Consider the following 19,825-nt stretch of genomic DNA (forward strand, 5'->3'; position numbering starts at 1 on the left):
TAAAGGGGAACAGTTCAAATAAAATTTTGTCCACACAGAAGTATTACAGAGAGCACTCTGTCAGGTTTTGTCCACTTAGAGGGAACTAAAGAAAGCTTCTTGTCAAATTTTGTCCACTAAGAGGGCACCAAAGAAAGCTCTTTATCATGTTATCTACCTATAGGGGCATCAGAGAGGGCATTGTAAGAGCATTCTTTTAAACATTACAGCACCAAGGGGGCGGTTACCCCCCTGGCCCCCTTTTGAGTCCACCAGTGTCTTAGTGCATAAACATTTCTTAATTATCTAAAGCACATATTTACAATGATTCACACCTTCATACAATGCTACTTTTCTGTTGGCATTTAACGTCAGGCCCTCTAATTGTTCTTTTCAGGTCACTCTTTAAATAAAGCAGTAGTCATTTTAAACCAGTTTATTGAAAACAATGATCATTAGATATTTATATATTCAGTTTAATGCCTACCCACATTAAAACGGGGCGGGGACCACGTTTACCACCGTCTATACAGAGCTCTATTGTTCAGGTCACAGTGGATGGAATATGTATGAGCTTTATGTCAGGACTCTTGTCTGTTTCCCGCGGCGTCAGACAACAAATGAAACGCACCTATCAGGGAGACAGTCATCAACAACGTTAGATATAGATTTCTACCAATTGCCTTCGAGTTCGATGAGTGCGCGGAGCAGTGTCGTCCAATCGTTGGCCGGAAAGCTGTTACGAACAAAAACGTGGACTCCAATCCTCGTCGTCAAGGGCGTGTACTACAAATCTTTTCTTCACAGCGTCGCTTCTGTGTATTTCACGGCAGGACTCCGTAGCCCGTCTGCTTCTTGTCTGCTTCTCATGAATGGCGAGAAAATAAGGATTTTCTACTCGACCGTCTCACAGTAAGGTTTTGTCGCCTTTTCCCGAATACGCGTGAATCCTCTCACTGACAATGTGTAGTCGTTACGTTAGCAACAGCAGGCTAACGTAAGCTAATGGTGTTAGGTAAGCTAGCGTAAGCTAACGTGGAAGAAAGGGAATGAAACCCCAATACGAGCAGCGAGCAGGCGAGGCTGATAGGCAGTATCGTGGTTGCTGTGGTGATAACGAGGTGAAATGCTACTAGCAGCAGCATGTCTTTGTTGGCTCGCTCTTATCGCTGCTTTTCACTGCCTCCGGCTAACGTTTCTCAACGTTAAATATCCCGTGTGATCTCACGCCGTAATGAGCCGTTACTAGCAAGCTAACAGTAGCTTAGGCGTTAATAGCTGAGTATGGACAGCTCGGTTACCGGCTAGATTGGCTAACCAAGCCTTCCACGTCTGTCACACCGAGAGCTAACACTGGCTAATCAGTGTGTGACAGAAACAATTGAATAACCGTTTCTTATACAGAAGTTAAAGTCGTGGCATGGATCATTCATAAAAAACGACAACGAACCACTTGTTTCTTCTAAAGTCACATTGATTTAACAAAGGTTAATGAGCATTTACATTAACGTTAAGGATTAACATTAGATTTCAAAAAAGTTAAGTGAGGTTAACAGGTTCTCTCTCATGCCAGATTCAACATGTGACAGTAATGCGAGCCCAGGGCAAGGAGGAAGCTATTACTCATGATCAGCTTTATTTATATATCCATTTACAAAGGCAAAACCAACCATTCTTGTCCTACCAATTGCTTTTTCTGAGTCAGTGCTTCTTGTGACTAGGTAACGATTAATTTGAAGCAGCTTCACACGTTTTATGTTACTGATACTGAACTCATTGTTGTAGTATTAACTGACCAAGTGTGAGTAAGTCTGGTTATATGTGCCTTCTTTTAGGGCCACAATTAATAGTGCCATTTTTACTCAGTAGCTAGCACCAATGTGTGAAGAGACCTGAGGACACAATCAATTATTTATCAGCTTCCTGTCCTACGTAATGCTTTGCATTTCAGTTCAGCAGAAAGTACTCTTACCTTTACTTTAGAAGGACTATCTTCCCAGAGGAGGAAGTGCACCCAAAAAGAATGTGACATCTGAGTCACCTGTGTACCTATAATATAATCTTTGATACCTTTGTGGTTGCTTTTATTCCAACTCTTGTAAAGCAAACTATGATTTGAAGTTGTAAAAAAGACTGCTGAACTGGCTCCCGAGTATCACCAGCAACACTAGCTTTAAAGCTTCATTGTAGCGACAAGGTGTGTTCATTGTATCCAGCACCATATTACACAACACATGGTGAGTCTATATCTCCATGGATAGACAGTGAGTCATCCTTCACTGTATTACACGCTCTTCCTCTCACCCTCATTGATGAGGTAATCTCTTTACTGAATGGGCGAAGCAACACACAGTAAGGTCAACAACAGGCATGCGTCCTGATGATGTGTGTGGAGTTTTTAGTTGTTATAGGTAGAAGTAAACTGGAGACATTTACTGCGCTGATGTCATGCAAGGTGAGAGAACTTTGACATAGATGTTAAAGTTATCTTTTGTTGTGGCGGAACTGGATAAATGCACTCAGTATAACATCCTGTTGTGGGTTATTATATAATGATAAACGATTTCTGTATGACAGGATATGACACTTTTTTAATACCTTTGATATGTGCTAAAATTTCTTCAAAAGCAAAAGCATTTCACTTCTTAGAGTAGTATTTATTTGTCAAGCTGGTGGGGATGGTGGCACCTCTTAGTACTATACTTTAGAGCTGAAGGATTGAAACAAAAAAATCTAATCGTAATTATTTTGACTCATGTTGCAAACACAATATGAGTTGATGTATTCAAGGGAATAATCATTTTTATGTCATTCTCATTTCTAATGATAAAAGTATATACAAAAATAAGGAAAGTGGGATTTTCATTGCAAACTTTTTCTAGAAAAAAACTGATACTTGAATATTTGCATGATTTGTAAAGTATAACATCTCTGCTGCTGCTGCTGCTGCAAAAAAAAAAAACCTGGTGTTTTGAAACTCTTTTCAGTTAAAAAAAAAAAGATATTGCACACTGCAAGTGGAAAATGCAGTTTCATATCTCATTGCATAGGATTATTTCACATTTATCTTGAAAACTGCCTGTAGTAAACATTTGGGAAGGGCTGGACTTAAAAAAAAAAATCTCAGAAGGTGATTGGACAACCATTTTGTTTGTCAGAATCCTTGTGGGCCAGTTGATAGAAACAGTGCGATGTCACTTGCCCAGATATCATCAAACTGCTGCTATGCTATTGCTACATCTGAAGGATAAGGATAAGCATAAGCTTAATTGTCTTCTGATCTTAAACTAAAGTTGGCGGCATATCTGTCTGTGTTGGTTTGTACGCCACAACGTTGCTCTAATTGTCCTTAATACCTCTCAGAAGACCTCTTGAATGTACTTGAAACTGGTGCCATGAAAAAAAATCCTAAATATGTACAGATTTTGTCTAATATTCCCAAATGTTGCATCATCATTTAGGGACTTCACCTGCGTCAGAGCTCAGAATGATGTCAAACCTCATTTGAATCCTTTTGATTTGCTACAAAATCAACCAAGCTAATTGCTACACCGGCAGCAGCCATTATTGTCAGCTTCCAGTACAACCAAACCCCAGCTGTAGCTTCTGCCTCATCATGACATTTGTCAGGTCTGTTTTCATACCTGGCACAATCATTTCTGATTTGAGCTTTGTAGTATTAAATTGCCATATGACAGACATTGAATCTGGCCAGTCCATTGGCTTTGAACAATTAAGCTATATTGTGATTTGATCTAAATTTCAATTAATTGCCCTGCCTTACACACTTAATCCCAGGCAGCAGAAACAGAAATTGATACTGATTAAAATCCACAAAAAGAAAAAATAAAATGTGTAATACCAGAATTAAGTATTAGATACTCAGATACAGTAATACGCTAGTTTGGCATCTTAAAGGGTTTGACCTTAGAGGAACTTGCCACATGTCTTTACATCAGCTGATTAGGATGTTACCTAGGTTGTTGCTCCAGACCAGGAGGTCAGTTTAGGATCCACAGGATACCTTAAGGATATCACGCTTTACAGTTGCTAAGATGCACAAACCAGCTCTCCAGGAATATAAAGGGTGGACTAATTTATTGGCATTTTGTCTCACTTGCAGTGGGGCTTCTCAAGGCAAGATATGTTTCTCTTTTTTTAGATAATTTTTGATGACATGTTCTATTGAAAAAGAAGCTGCAGTAGAAACTATCAAAACAAATAAGCTAAATGTTAATGAAATAAAAGCTGTGGTTTTAAAATACATTTTTGATTTTGGGTGTTGTCACTCCTGGCTGTGTGTGTGTTCTGAAAAATGGCAGCCTGCCTTTCGTTGTCTTTCCAGGTAGTGCTCGCCTTTCATGAAGTCGGTGCACCATGCCTGTCTTTGAGCTCGTTTCTCTTGTTCATGGTGCTATTTTGGGAAAACAGCACAGATTTCATGACGGATTCTTGAAACTCGGTGTTAACAACAACAAAAAAACACTGTTAAGTGATGAAATAATGAGCAGTGTCAGGGGAGTGAAAACTGAAATGGCTGAGTTTATTGTTTTAATGTGAAAGTGACTCAAATTTACATAAAAGCCCCGCATGATAGCTTTAGACTGCTTTTTAATTAACTCGCTTCAACATAGGAATTGGTGGGGGCTTACACTCACGTTGGATATTCTAGTGCAAAATTCCTCATGCACATATTGAATATTTGTAATTCAAGTAGCTCAACACAAAAACATGTCTAGTTTTTTTTTTTTGATTGTGTCTTGGAGTAACACTCACATTAAGTTAAATGCCAATTTTAAATTGATTCAGCATAGTACCATGACCTTAGCAGATTTAAATGGCATTTCGTTGAATGCTGCTCCCTGTGTGCTTAATCTGTTAGTCAGAAGTCATGCTTAGCTGTCTGTCCTGGTCTAATCTTTCAGTCAGTGATTCCCACAGCCTGCCATACTTCCTTATAATAAGACAGCTAATCTGTGACACAGCTCTGCCATCACCTCTTTTCATGAAGGTTGGCCTGTATCCAAATTTTTACAAAGGCTTAAAGCCACAATCCTTTTTATAAGGTTTGTTGCGTTTGTATTTTGCTCTTGTTTGAGCTTGAAGCTTCAGTTAGATCTAATGTTGAACTCTTAACTTGTTCCTCTCACAAAATAGTTCACCCTGCAGCCTAATTAACACTCTTAACTGTGAGTCAAAAGACTCATGAAAGAGTTCAGCTGTAATCAAGACTTCTCAAATCCCAAACCAGACAGTTTAAATGGAGAATTGGAGAGAAGCTGCTGCTGCTTTTTTAAAACAACATTGAAATAGTCAATCATGTACACTCAGAGTTCTGTCTGCCATGGAGGACCCATTAGTGGTCATCTGATAGCTCTCAGACAGGCCTGCTGATGGAGCCAGATCATATCCTGGATTAGAGACTGCATGGCTTTCATAAGCATGCAGTTTAGGTGATCAGAGCTGTGTTGACAGTGTTGTAATTGATCTAAATTGTTTTTTCATTGGGGCCCTTCAAAGAAGTGATTCATAGACAGCTGCTGTCTACATAAGTTGTTAACACAAAGATGTAAAGCAGAGTGATTTATTTTTTTATCTTCCCTTAGCCAAGCCAGCATTTTAGCCTTAATAGACTCAAAGTAAGAATCGCACACTTAATCATTTTTTTAATCACTTGTAAGCAAAGTTAAAATCTTACAGGAAGCAAAGTAGAAGTTAGTTGGTGTTAACATAAGGATTCAACATAACATACAGATGAGACAGAATATGGAACGAGACTCGGACAATAATTTTAAAACGTTTACAGTGGTAAAATAATAGTATAGACTCTCCTAATATCCTAGAAAACAAACCTGATTCCTGTTTCTTTGAACCTCTGGTATCCACTTTCAGTTGTAATACATAGTTTCAAAAAGTTTGATATGATCAATTCAACCATCACAAGCTCTTCCAACCCATTTGTTCACTTTGCTGGTTATATTTTTTAAAATGAAGATGAATGATCTTTTGAATGATGGTGCGTCTGAATAAGTAAAATGTAGAGTTCAGCTGCCGGCTATTAGCATGCCCTTCCCCACAAGTCCAGGATCTTGGCAGCTTATCCATCTCTTAATCACCTCTTGGCAGTGTGCCCTTACTGTAGGTAGGTGATGTGGAGCCAGCTGCCACACTATATATCACACTAAGGTGTGAATAATCTGCATTTAGCACACTTCACTTTGACTGTATGTTCATAAACATTATTTAGCCTGTTTGCTTTTTGCCAGACCTGCACATGCATGGTTAAAATACATTTGGCACAGAGTAGATGATACATTACATCGTGGGAATGTTTAGATTTATTTCTGTAGAGCTGGCTGTGAGTAGGAGATGCAGAGCAGCCTTATAGACACGCAAATGGGGTCGAGGCATGTGTTTGGACTTGGGGTGTAGTAGTCAGGACTCAATTATTAACTTGGGGAATGTCATGCATCTCTGCTATGAGGACTACAAGAAGTGCATCTTTGTCCTTTTAGGGTTGGATGATGAGATTTGTCGCAAACTGCCGAGGCTGTATGAGCGACTCATGAGCTACATGCAGTGGATTCCATAGCCATGTTTGTGTATGTTGGTGGGATTTAATGAAGGCTTTACTGTGAGTCACTGACTGATGACGGAAGTGCAGCACCCTCCCAATTACAGGGTGTTAGGCTGCTATTTAGATTGAAACCAACACTAGAGGGTATAAATACTGCGATTTGTAATTGACTTCAAGTCTTACAATAACTTTCCTGGTCAGCAGATTTTTGTAGACATATTTTATCCATGTGAATATAGTTATTGATTGGAGGTATTTCTCTGCTGTTGCTTCAGAAATTCTCTGTGTCACATGTTAACAGTCAGCCAGCTGTCTAAATAGCATCTACACAAATTCCCCCTTCGATTCCTGTAGAAAGCCGGTGGTTTTTCCTGGTTTCTCATGTTGTTGTAGTGCTGTGGTTAACCCTGTATTATCCACCACAACCCTGTAGTCAAGACTGATGACAGAGAGGGAGGAACCAGCCCTGTTCCATGTGCCTGAGTCAGACTGTCGTGACCCAATGCTTGTCCTCTTTCAGGCCTCATTTCAGTTTCTGGTGAAAGAGTTTGGGAACCAAAGGGTCACGTGTGTCAGAGTCAAAATATGTCACTCTAAGTAGTCTCCTGAATGTGGGTATTTATGGATTTGCTCAAAAAAATGATGGGGATTGAATTGTAAAAAAGTATGGATTTATGTAAGAAAACACAATACTTTAGATATGTTATTCAGAAGATTTGTAAATGGGGTGAGAGTAAGCCTATTTTAAAAAGGGAGGGGGTGAAAAAACCCAGCAAACAGCTACTACTGCTGTTAAGTTCTAAAGCAGATTATTTCCTGGGGGGACAGAGCCTTCTCCATAGCCACCCCCTCCCTCTGGAACTAACTCCCTAACCATATCCAAGACTGTACGGACTCCTCCACATTCAAATCCCTGCTCAAAACTCACCTTTTAAAACTGGATTTTAATTTTTGATTCTGTTGTCTTGTCTTTTGCTGCTTGATTATCTGCTTGTCTGATTACTTGTTGTTTGCTTGTTGTCTGTTTAGCTGTTATAGGGTCTTTGGTATGTAATGTCTTAACTTTTGGACAGTGTCTTTGAGTTTTGAAAAGCGCTTTATAAATTAAATGTATTATTATTATTTACTAGGGAGATGGGTGTTACTTTCTCCCATTTCTTTTTCTTCCTTTGCAGGTCTTCATGTCGTCATTTCATAACATCCACTTGATGCTGCTCCCTAAAAGTCAATAGTTGAAGTAATCAGCTGAGGAGCCCAGTGTTGAATGTTATTTCCCCATCATTAATGCTCTCATTTTTAGCTGATTGTGTACAGAGCAGAGCAGGAATAACACATGACTAGCAATACACTTAAAGTCATATGTTAAAACTAACTAACAGCAGATTGGCCTGTAAATAATGGAGATTTAACAAAAGGCATTTCAACACAGCGCATCTTCATTTTAGCCTCTAAGATGCTTGAAGCTCCGGTACTCATGGTTGGCAGTGGAACACAACATTAAAAACATAAGCATTGAAAAAAAAAGGATATGACTGTTGTTATTTGCATATTTTCATGGTCCTTGCAAACAGGAAAAAGCAAAAGGGATGCTTTATTTCCTGTTCTTCGGTTGTTCCTTGAAGGCAGGGTTGTCTTGTGTGACAGTCCCCAGAGCAAAAGGGTTGTGAAGGTGTGTCATGTTACAGAAGATCCCCATAGACACGCTGACGTCAAAGAAACACGGCCAACAGCAGATTTATAGAAAACACAGCTAGCTTTACAAACAGACTGATAGAGGCAGCAATAAGGGCAAAATGCAAGTTTATTTTGCAGATAAGCCGTGTTTATGGTTTTATGTCTGAGAGCTGATAGGCACCAGATGGCCTCTGTGGAGAAGCAATCCCATATTCCCTTAGCTTTCTTTCTGATATCTAAATTTACAAAGATGACATTTCTAAGCTATTCTTTTTGTTTTTAATCTCTGTTTTCAACCAGAAGTCAGCAATAGGAGAGCGCCACCTCCAGTCCCACCCCGCACCACATCCAAGCCCCTCATCTCAGTGACGTTACAGAGCAGCACAGAGTCAGCCCAAGACACATATCTTGACCAGCAGGACCGTGGCAGCGAGGCCAACAGCCAATCAGGACGCAGCAACTCCGACGACAGTCTCTGTAGCATCCGCACGGGCAGTCTGGCTAAGGGGATCCAGCCTCCACCAGCCCTTGCCCCCACTGCAACCCTTACAACCAGTGCAGCCACTGTACCTCCTGTTCCAGCCCCTCGTGACCTCCATCCCGCCACCACCACAACCACCACTGTCGCTGCTAGCACTATTTCCACTTCCACCCAGCTCCAAAATGACACCCTGAGCATAGGTGTCACCCTAGAGCAGCCCCCAACTGCACCCAAGAGGAAATTGTCCTCTATTGGAGTTCAGGTAAGATCTATCTGCCTTTTACAATACAATACAATACAATACAATAACTTTGTTTATCCCTGAAGGGAAATTCATTTGTCGGGAGTCTCATCTGTTTATGGTAGAATTATATATGCTTATTGCTGATGGTATGAAAGATCTTCTATATCTTTCTGTCCTGCAGCGAAGAGAGAGTTTTTTTTTAATATATTTGATTTGATTTGATTTGTTCACATAGAGTTGCATCATCTTAAAGCTGTATCTAACTGTTCTTGTCATCAATAATGCTCTAGGTGGATTGCCTTTTGCCAGTTTTAAGAGAGGAACCACTACCCCTGACTGCACCCCTCAAGTTTCAGTCGATTGGAGTCCAGGTGGAAAACGGCAGGCCGTAAGTATACTCTCAGATTTTATGTAGCGGTGAAAATAGCCACAAGTCACCTGGTTATATGTATCTGTTGCATTCTTAAAAAGGTTAATGTAAAGACTAGGGGTGGAGGTCAAAACAAGAGTACATGAAACCCTGTTCTGTAATTTTCAAAACCTGAAAATCAATAATGTTTTAGCATATGAATACTGCTATCAAGTGTTATGGTTCTGTGACTTCATGCTATTTCATCTTTTTTTTGGTGCAAAAACATGCGCCAGTTCTTACAAGAGGGAGCCTAAGCTCACAGCACATCAACACTGTGCATCAAATCAAATCAAAATGCTATAGACTCAACTGTCGGATTGACGAAAAAGGACTCCAGCTGTGCTGGGAGTGAGAGCATGCACTGATAGAACTGGCCTTATTCTGCTACAGAACAACTTTCCTCCTCATCTGCTCAGATCAGTGCTAAAACGTGCTTCATAACTGTGTAGCAAGTCCTGTTCAGAAATATTAATTCAGTGTTGAAATTTGTGATGAAATGGGCAGAAGAAAAGCAAATTAGCTCACTAGTTAGCTGACAAATGGTTATACTACGATGCATTGAAGGTCTTCTCACTAAAATGACTGTTATGTGAAAATAATAATGCAGTCTAATAATAATAGTAAAGATCTAACGGATTGAATCAAAACCTTTTTAATTGGTTTATGTTTTAGGGGCTGTCCACACAGAGACTAGTTTAGGAGTTTCCGCTAAAGTTTTGATCATATCTGCATTTCATTCACACGGAACCGGTGTTTTTGGAGTCCGGAAATGCTACTTTTTGAGACCAGGTCCCAGAGTGAACAAATCTGTATATGCCAACTGTTTCATCTCCGTGTGTACAACCAAGTGTAGGGATGAGTATCAAAATCTGGAACAGACATGGTACCGGTACCAACATATTCAATACCTATTGGACTGAATCATAACACAGGTATCAATACTTCATATCAGTACTCTGTACAGTGTTTCCCCTACCATTATATTAGGGGGCGCCCCAGCTCCCCAACAGCACCCCCGCCCCCCTTGAAGGTTGAGTTAATTTTCATTTAATTGTGTTTTCTACATAGCGCCCGATCACAACAGAAGCCATTTAAGGATACCTTTCCTACAGAGCAGGTCTCTACTTAGTCCCTTTATGAAACAAACTTAATAGCCCTATGTTATTTATTCATCTAGTTTACATATGTTATATTGTTATATTGACAGTTGTCATTAAAAGAAACATGAGGACACTGGCACTGTGTAATATGTATCGATTTAGCACTGGTATCAGAAAAAATTCAAACGATACCCAACCCTAACCAATTGCATCTTTCCTGAAACAATCACTTCATTGCCCACCTAACCAGCATGCGCGAGTCAGCCAACAGCAACAATTATTGAATATAACATGATTGTGTTCGTGTCTTCTGCTCTTCAGCTACCACCATGTAGAACAGCATATACAACATATTCTTTGATCCACTGGGAACTGCTGCTGTCCTCCATGTTGTCCGTTTGTATCCCACATTGTATTCTGACTGGGCTGTAACAACCAATGGCAGGCTGTTCTGTCATCTCGTCATTCTTTGTCAAACTGCGTGTATATGTCCTGTACATAGCCAGAGCAGCTTATAATGGAGAGAAAATAAGCAGCTAGCCTGTGATGTGGCCCTCTTTGTCACTGCAGACAGGACCTGCTTTGAAAAATGACTCAAATAAAGCTAACACAAAGTAGCACAAGGACTTTTTTGTAGATAGGTTAATATTGTGAAGACCCTTTGACACAGAATTAATTATTTTTGCTTTTTTTTTTTGCTTTTCGTTCTCCAAGAGATGAGAGAACACATTTGTGCGAAAGAAGTCTTTGTTTATTGTGTGTCACACATGAAAAAGTTTTAGTTTCTGTTTAGTGTTGTCTTTATAGTCCCGTAACTTTTTTAAAAAGTCAAGTGACATTACTGTAGCACACATTTTTAAAGCCCAGGTTGTCCTGAAAAAAACAAAACGAAAAAAAAACGATGTTTTGAGCTTAATTGTACATCACAGGGTTGATGTTTTACAAGCTTTTTAAAGACAGTAAGTCCAGGAGAGATACCGTGGTTAAAAATAGCTTAGGGCTCAGTGGTTTAATTTAAATGCTACCCAGCTTACCACTCTTTTGTTGAAATGTATCACCATTTTGTCCTTCCATCGAACAGCATGAAAGCCTCAATAGTATTATTGATAATGACTCAGATTGATATCATTTAGGATTTCAGTATCAATAAAAGTCGATGATCTCCATCCCTGGTGAAGACAAGGTGTACTTCATATATTAAAGCATATTGTGTGTATGCCTTTCCACTGATGCCTAACTTAACAGCAGAAACATATGGAGAAACTGAGATGATTTTGTGCACAGTAAATATGCGTCTTTAGGGAACAGGTGCTATATAGAAAAATAAAATTGTTGATATAATGAGCATCCAGACTGAATGCACCACTACTGGTAAAGTGCTGCCAAAATAAACCAGGTTAATGGAAAAATGCCCCTTTTAAACATATATATCAATGTACATTTCCATACCCCATGGAATTTTTCATCATTAGCACTATGAAACTATGCTTTTTCTTCCAGAACTGCTAATGATCACAATGTCATTCTTTTATTATTCACCCATGTAGCTGGGAAATTTGAATTCTATGCAGTGGAGTGTTTCTAAGGTCATCAGCAGTCAGTCTGGCAGCAGCACAGCAGCCCAGGGCACTGATTGATGTCCTTTTAATCTTGTTTTGACTGTAGAGAGCTGAACATGGAGAGAAAATTGTCATTTAAACTTTTCAGCGAAATGTAATTTCCCTTAATTAGATTTGTTTTACAGCCTGGTTACTTTTTCTCTCTTCCCGATTATCTCTGAAGCCAGCAGTCCATCAGCGTTCATGCTATATACCTGATTCGTGTCTTATTCCCTGTTGTATACTATCCCTCATGCTATGTATTTCGTGACTTTTTGTGCCCCTTTGCAAAAGATGATACTGCACCATCAGCTGCCTTAATGTGCTGTCAGTTAAACTCACTGACCTCAATCTGTAACTGGGAGACTCGTTTGACACTTTACTTCAATGTCTGATGCCTGTCACAAGCTGATGTTTATGCATGTTTCTGCAGTCTCAGCCGGGACAGCAGCATGGCCTCCAGACAAAACACAGAGACTGAGCCTCAGGAGCCCCAGGATGCCGCACCCACAGAAAACAACACAGCCAACTGCACCAACAGTAAAACAGAGAATACCAACGCGCCCAGCAGACAGGACAAAGCCATGGAACAGAAGCCCCTTAAAAACAGCTCGGCCTCATCCAGGATACCGACCTCGCCCCCGGAGACTTTGGACCCAGCTTTAGACCCCTCCTCGCTGCCACCGCCAGATCCCAGCCTGGAGACGGGAAACTGCAGCACCCCCGGAGATGGCGTTCAGTCCAGCACGCCAGCTTGCCTCAGAGACGGGAACTGGTTTCTGAAGCTGCTGCAGGCGGAAACAGGCCGCATGGAGGGCTGGTGTCAACAGATGGAGCAGGAGACCAAAGACAACAAGCTTTCAGAGGAGGGTGAGTGAGTTGTATGAAGACACTTTGGAAATATTTACATATGCCAATACGGAGGTTCTCTGTGTATCTTGAATTCTGTAAATTGCTGTGATATAAGCCATTAATCTGCCTTTTTTAAGCAAGAAGGGAAACTGTCACCAGCCTTTTTCATATGTATGACTCATAAGTGGAGTGAAGTTTAAAGGCAGCGTATTAAATCTCATCCTAGTTTTATGCTGATATGAGAGACCTCATATCAAAAAGAAGAATACATTTGAACAGAAATGGATTTAAAATCCCACAAAAAATCACTGTTTCTCATTAGGTCAGGAACATCAAGGATGTTTTGGTCTCTGTTACTAAGGTTCACAGGCAGGTTATTGGGTCAAACCTCATACATGTTGACAGCAGACAGTGAGACACAGCAGGATCATTGCAGCCATTGACTCACAGTACAGCTGCTCATTATAGTAGGAGGAAGCTTTGTTTTCGCCGTGATAACAGCCACCGCAGTCATTGCACTGTCTCATCTCCCAGATTCCCACTCAGGCTTTTAGGCTGATCTATCTCTGCAGTGTCTTAAATATGAATGAGTAAGACGCAGACCAGCTGTAGAGGCTTCATCCGATTATCCTTCCTCCTGCTCTCTGTGAGCCTAAATTATGAATTTCCATTTACATGCAAATATAAGTCAGAAAATAGCTGAATAAAGAGTCATTTGTTATCCTCCCAAAGATCGAGTTACTTGTAAGGAAATCATTTACTGTCAGTGAATGTGAAACTGTAAATGTTAACATGAATATTTTATTACAAGACAGGAGCAATAAACTCTACAGTCATCCTGTCTTAGTGCAGTTCTCGAACCGCTTTTACATACTGTATCTCTAAAGTTCTGAAGAATTCTTGTTTGCATTTTCAAGCAGGAGTCTCTTCATGTCTTCTTCATTTTGTTGTGTATTTATTTACTTACCCCGGTTTGTTATATTCATCTCCTTTGTAGTGTTGGGGACGATCCGCAGTGCAGTTGGCAGCGCTCAGCTCCTGATATCTCAGAAGTTTGAGCAGTTCAGAGGGCTCTGTAATGAGAACTTGGTGAGTGGCTGTTCTACATCCTACCCTATCCTCCTTTCTAACCATCCAGTCTTACTTCATGTCATTTAATAGTCTTCCAGTCCCTTACTGACCCAGTTGTCTTATCTTTCTCCTGCCTACCTAGTTAGTTCTCAATTCAGTGGCATGCAAACATCCTGTTGCATTTAATTTAAATTTGAAATTGTCTTTTCAAGCAGAAACATCATATTCCTGTGGATATATGACTTCTTATTACTGTTACATTTTACTTTGTTTATTTGTCTCAATCATCCTGTTGTTCTCCTGGATAGATGTCCTCTGTTACAGACCCCGTTTCATCATTTAAAGAGTAACTAAACCCTGAGGTTTCAGCTGAGTTGCATCTACCCTGGAATTTCAAAATATGTCTTTACAACGTCATGGAAAAGGCTAGGAGGGAGGGGGGATAAGACATGCCCACTCCTTATCAGCCACTACACCATTCAGTATCTGCTACTTTTTAAATTTGGTTATGAACAATATAGTCACAATCATTCAAGGTACACGTGAAGCAAGCTACCATAGTGTGAAACGTATGGCAAGCGGTTTTAACATTTAAAAGCTAAGTTTGACTATCCGAAATTAACATTAGGCAAAATTGAATTACAGATATCTACAATGTCAATTCCGGATAGTCAAACTTAACTTTTAAATGTTAAAACCACTTGCCATAGAAACGATGTATGGTCATGCAAACCATGCAACTTTGTATATTTTACACTAAGAGAAACACAATTTATTCACAATCTAGGGCAACAGCACTAGACTACCCACAATCCTAGCTTCCATCAGCATTTTGATTGGTTGATCCTGCTTTTACCTACGAAACTTCCGCTTATTGCCACTACCAATTAATTAAAGGTTGCTTTTTAATGAAAGATGGTGTAAATGGGGAAACAATGATAGAGAATACATAAGCTTGTTTATTATTGGCCTGTTTTGTAAAAAACAGTTTATTTGCTATCCTGGGCAACAGCACTACATTACAAATAATTCTGAAGTGTCACAGCGATGTCACGCTGTCATTGGGCGGTAATTGTTCTGTTGAGATTAAACTTGGCACCATGTACATCAAGAAGCACCAGGTCCGCCAGTAGAAAATTTTTAAAGAAATCAGTTGCAGTAGATTTTTTTAAACTGTAGAGGGTAGTTGCAATGCATATTTTGACCCCCTGAGAATCAAGTTGTCGTGTAAGATGCGAAGAGGCATAGGTTAAAAAAATATATATATATTATTAACTAACTGACTTTACTACTTAATCCCCATATGGATAGAGTTTATTCTGAAAAAGATTACTCTTTAATATACTAAGAGTACTTTATTGATATAAAATGTATTCTCCTTTATTGTTTGCTGAATTGGAGGCAGCCTGAGAGATTTATAATGAGGGAAATGTCAAGTCCTCTCTGATTTGACTAAAGCTAGTCATTCCTCACATATATGTTCTGTCTTATTTTCCTCAGAACGCAAACGCCAACCCACGACCAACAGCACAGGATCTGGCCGGGTTCTGGGACCTGCTGCAGCTTTCGATAGAAGACATCAGCATGAAGTTCGATGAGCTCTACCAGCTAAAAGCCAACAACTGGCAGCTTCCTGAGAAACCAGAGAAAAAGGTGATTGCTGTTGCATTGTCATTTTTGAAGTAGGAATACAACATAGTGTTGACACCAGCTTCTCCAAAGTGAGGCCTTGCCGATTTGTCTTTATAGATCATTGGGAATTGAAAAGCTTTGCTTTTTAGCTTGTTAATCCAACCAAACAAATTTTGGCATATCTCAGTGTTGACTGGGAAAGATTTGAAACAACAACTTCCCCAGTCACTGGGGAAGGTTTGAAACAAAAGCAGATGCATGAAGTGTTGCATGGGAGTGGAAAATCTGGAAAAATGTGTCCCTCTGGTGCTTGTCAGTGTAGGGATCCAGCTTAGAAGTTAGATGATTGATGTTTAGGATGAAAACTAGAACCCCATCACTCCCGTTGTCAAAAATGACAGAAATTTCAGAGATAGAAGTCTAAGCCAATCTGATGGGTGATAAAAAGCTTTTATTTCATCAGAGCTACAGACTCATTAAAACATACCAACATGCTCAGCTATGCAGGCCATCATCAGACTGATTTGAGGACCTCAAACTTTCTCTTTTGTCAAGTTTCTGACATTTTTTTGACAGTGGGATCTAGTTTACATCCTAAACGTCAACCACTGAGGAGTTTTATTATATGATCGTCTTATAAATGCTTAATACATAACAGCATTTTTTTATTGTGATGGTTACATTTACAGCTTGTACCTCATCTCATGCCCTTTGTGACATGATTTCTGCAGGATGAAAACAAGCAGCTTCCATCATCGGTGCCAAAGAAGCAGTCTAAACCCAAGCTGTCAGCAGGGAAAGACAGGAGCGTGGACTCAGCCGTGGACAAGCAGCGGCAAGAAGCCAGGAAACGGCTGATGGCAGCGAAGCGCGCAGCATCAGTACGACAGAACTCCGCCACAGAAAGCGCAGACAGCATCGAAATCTACGTTCCCGAGGCCCAGACCCGCCTCTGAGAGTGAACCAGCAACCGATCATCGAGCAAAATTCCTGACTCACTTCAGATGTTCATTGACACAAAAAAAACACACAAATAAATCTGAGACAAACACACAGATGTACTACGGATGCACAGAGGCCTGATCCCTGATGACAGGAGGGGATCACAGGGCACAGAAGAACAATCCAGAATAATGCAGATCATCACGCTGCTGCCATGGGACTGAAATAATCTTGACAGATGTTTAATACTATTGTTATTGTTATTATTGACGTTATAATAATTATTATCTCCTAAAGTATATCAGGACTGTCTTAAATGTGCAAGTATCTTGGAATAAGGACATCCTGTACCTTGTGAGCTGAAGAAATCTTGGTATCCCAGAAGTTTACTCTCTTAAAAAAACTCCCTTCACTGCTGAGTCTACCGGCAAGTCGTGGCTGCCTGGTTTACGAGCTGAGCTACCATCCACACACACTCAGGACACACACATGCAGGTGTACTCACTGTCCACAGAGTCTTCCTGTTCTCTATTTGTATTAGGCTGCCACTCGTCGGGTGTGGTGTGTACGCTTTACTGTGTAAGAATTCTAAGGTGATGTTAATGTACTCAGAGGTTTAAAAATGCAGAGAACCAGAGGAAGGCAGTAGCATATATATTCTAAAATATCACACTATTACAATGTTCATTTTGTAAATGTTGTATACCAGATTATTTGTTAGAAAGAGGTCAGTGTTCAGTACCAAGGTAGTTTTTTATAGATCAAGTACATGTACTGTCATGATATATTAGCACTTGATGCAATCATTTCACTCCGCCTCTCTCTTTCCTCTCCTTTCTCACAAACACACACTACACAGTCTGTGTCTGTGAATATTTCCCATTGTTAAAGTCTTACATTTGTTTGTTTTCGTGAAGGGATGCGAGGTAATGACTGCCCAGCCAGTGAGCTACAGAGGAATGTATGAAATGTTATGCATTAACAGCTCATGTCGACTTGATCACTGCACTTTTCCACTCACCTCAGATCAAGTTTGCCCGCCCTTTATTTTGTTCACCTAATCATTCTGACTTTCACTGCATCCCTCGCGTGATGCAGGGGACCAAGACATTCACCACTTGATATGGCATTCCCATTCAACCAGACTATTTGTGAGCGGGTGGGGGTTTGCTTGCTTCTGGAACGGAGAAATCATGGCATAGCAGAGCAATAATGAAGTGCAAGCAATGCAGTAGGTACCCAGTCTTAAATAATGAAACCCAACATTTCCAGTAGGATTTTTCCTTTTTTAGATGAATGTTTTCTTTATGAACTGACAAAAATCTCAGGTTGAACGTTCTAAACTGAACAGTAAAAACCACTATGGATGGATTATTTATTATACAACAAATGAATTAGCCAAATTCTCAGAGACATTGCCAGATATTTCAATTCCAGACCAACTCAGTGTTCTAAAATTAGACAAACTTTTGGCAAGGTTTGGTGCAGTGTCGACCAGGCTTAATGTTCCTGCTATCATCAGCTGTTCTCTTCACTCCCCCTTCTAGCAGCTTGAACTCCCACCTCTGTTTGTAGAGAGTGAAAAACTGTGGTACACTTTTTTTTTTTGGTTGTTTTGTTTTTCATCCAAAATGAGGTCAGCCTAAACACGTGTCGACTTCTGTAATTATAATTATAAATGGTGCTGGGACTTCATTTTGTGCCAAGATGGCAGCGATCATCAACATTTCAGTGTCATTAATACAAGCTTTATTTAAAGTGAACTTTTATTTAATCTGCTCATGATTTCTGTGTGCATTCTCAGTAGAGTTATGTTTTTGCATCAGCCCTCTCCTCATCTGTTATGCCCTGAAGCTCATGACACTCTGATGAAAGCACTGGTGTCTTCTGCCACACTTAGGGTACATGAGTGAAACTGGACATAGCTGTGCACAAATGTAGGTTCACTCACTTGTTTCCTTTGTAAGAGCTGGCTCTCCCCCTACTGGTCAGTCCTTGTATGACACTCCAAACATCTTTTTCTGCTCCATTTTGAATCTTTGGTTAACATCGAACAAAAAAGAAGTTGAACTGGGAATGCTGACACAACACCGAGTTGTTGATTTTCTTATTCTCTTATTTGTATGACATCAACAATGGACATGTGCATTTCATTGTCCAAAGAAATCATTAAACATCCCTTTGCTACATGTCCTGGTCATCATTCTTGCTCTTTTTATCGCACTCATCCATAAAACAAAAGTAATATTAGCTTTTGAGTTAATATTACACAGAAATAGATCATAAGGTTAGATTAGACTTTCTATTGTTACTGTGTAATCTCTTAAAGCATGGCCTTCTCACATATGAAATTATACAAAGATCCTTGCCAGTGAATTTTCAGTACTCCTTTTACTGAGTCGTGCAAAATGACCTGAAACTTTTGTGAGGCATTCAGGGTATGTACTGTGCATAAGAGTTTATAACTGTGACACAATGGTGAAAAGTTCCTCCTTTATTTCATACCATTTGAGAGCTGGATCCCTTTATTTGCCCACACACTGAACTTTAAAGAGAGCATGACCTGTTCAGGGATCTTCAGACAGTTTGTTTACGAGTACTTCCTGAGTTTTAAAGGGCTACAAAATGGACAAACGATGACCAGAAGATGCAACTCTGGAGGCACATGATGCAGATGTGCTATTCAACCACCATGTGGACGAGGCAATTTTCTCTACGTTGATTCAGTTTTTGAATTTACAGAATTGCCTGAGACATTCAAGCTTGTTTTTGCGACTATCTTTGGGGGTAATAATGGGGGTCATTGTGTACGCTTGATGGACAGAAACACAGAATCATAAGCCCGTTCTGACTTCAGCATAGTCATCTCTGTCTGGCTGCATATCTACTGTCCTCTCAGAGGTCCAGCTAGAATAATGAGCAAAAAAACAAACATGTAGATCCAGAATATCTTTTACTGAAGAACATAACAAAATAAGCACATATCTTACTGACGAAGGGTTGTTTAATGTTATGGTGTAATAGTTAGACACTGTGAGGCTAGTTTCTTTTAAGAGAATAAATTATTGTGATTGCAACAAGTTATGTGGCATATTTTCTGTATGAAATAAGCTGTAGAATTAAAAGGGGAATGCCACTCAATTTTGCAATGCATGTATGCTTTTTTTCCTTTAATATATGTTAAAAACAATTTACCTCAACCCTATTGATTTGTCACTGGATCTGGAGTAGGACAGTAGTGTCCAGAGAATCCCTCTTTGTGA

General features: G+C 39.9%; 1 protein-coding gene across 3 annotated transcripts in view; it reads left to right on the forward strand.

The window, feature by feature from the left end:
- Nucleotides 1-19,417, forward strand: part of dlgap4a (discs, large (Drosophila) homolog-associated protein 4a) — a 154,068-nt gene extending 134,651 nt beyond the window's left edge. The window contains exons 7-12 of one of the 3 annotated variants that reach the window (XM_041799397.1): nt 8,531-8,973; nt 9,246-9,343; nt 12,499-12,935; nt 13,915-14,006; nt 15,489-15,641; nt 16,352-19,417. In XM_041799397.1, coding sequence (XP_041655331.1) covers nt 8,531-8,973; nt 9,246-9,343; nt 12,499-12,935; nt 13,915-14,006; nt 15,489-15,641; nt 16,352-16,576 — 1,448 coding nt within the window. In that variant the 3' untranslated portion in view covers nt 16,577-19,417. The remainder of the gene's footprint in view (nt 1-8,530; nt 8,974-9,245; nt 9,344-12,498; nt 12,936-13,914; nt 14,007-15,488; nt 15,642-16,351) is intronic. The other 2 variants (XM_041799398.1, XM_041799399.1) reach the window with 2 other exon arrangements.
- The last annotated feature ends 408 nt before the right edge of the window (nt 19,418-19,825 follow it).

This window comes from Cheilinus undulatus, linkage group 11 (genome assembly GCF_018320785.1).
Source record: "Cheilinus undulatus linkage group 11, ASM1832078v1, whole genome shotgun sequence".
Lineage (NCBI taxonomy): Eukaryota > Metazoa > Chordata > Actinopteri > Labriformes > Labridae > Cheilinus > Cheilinus undulatus.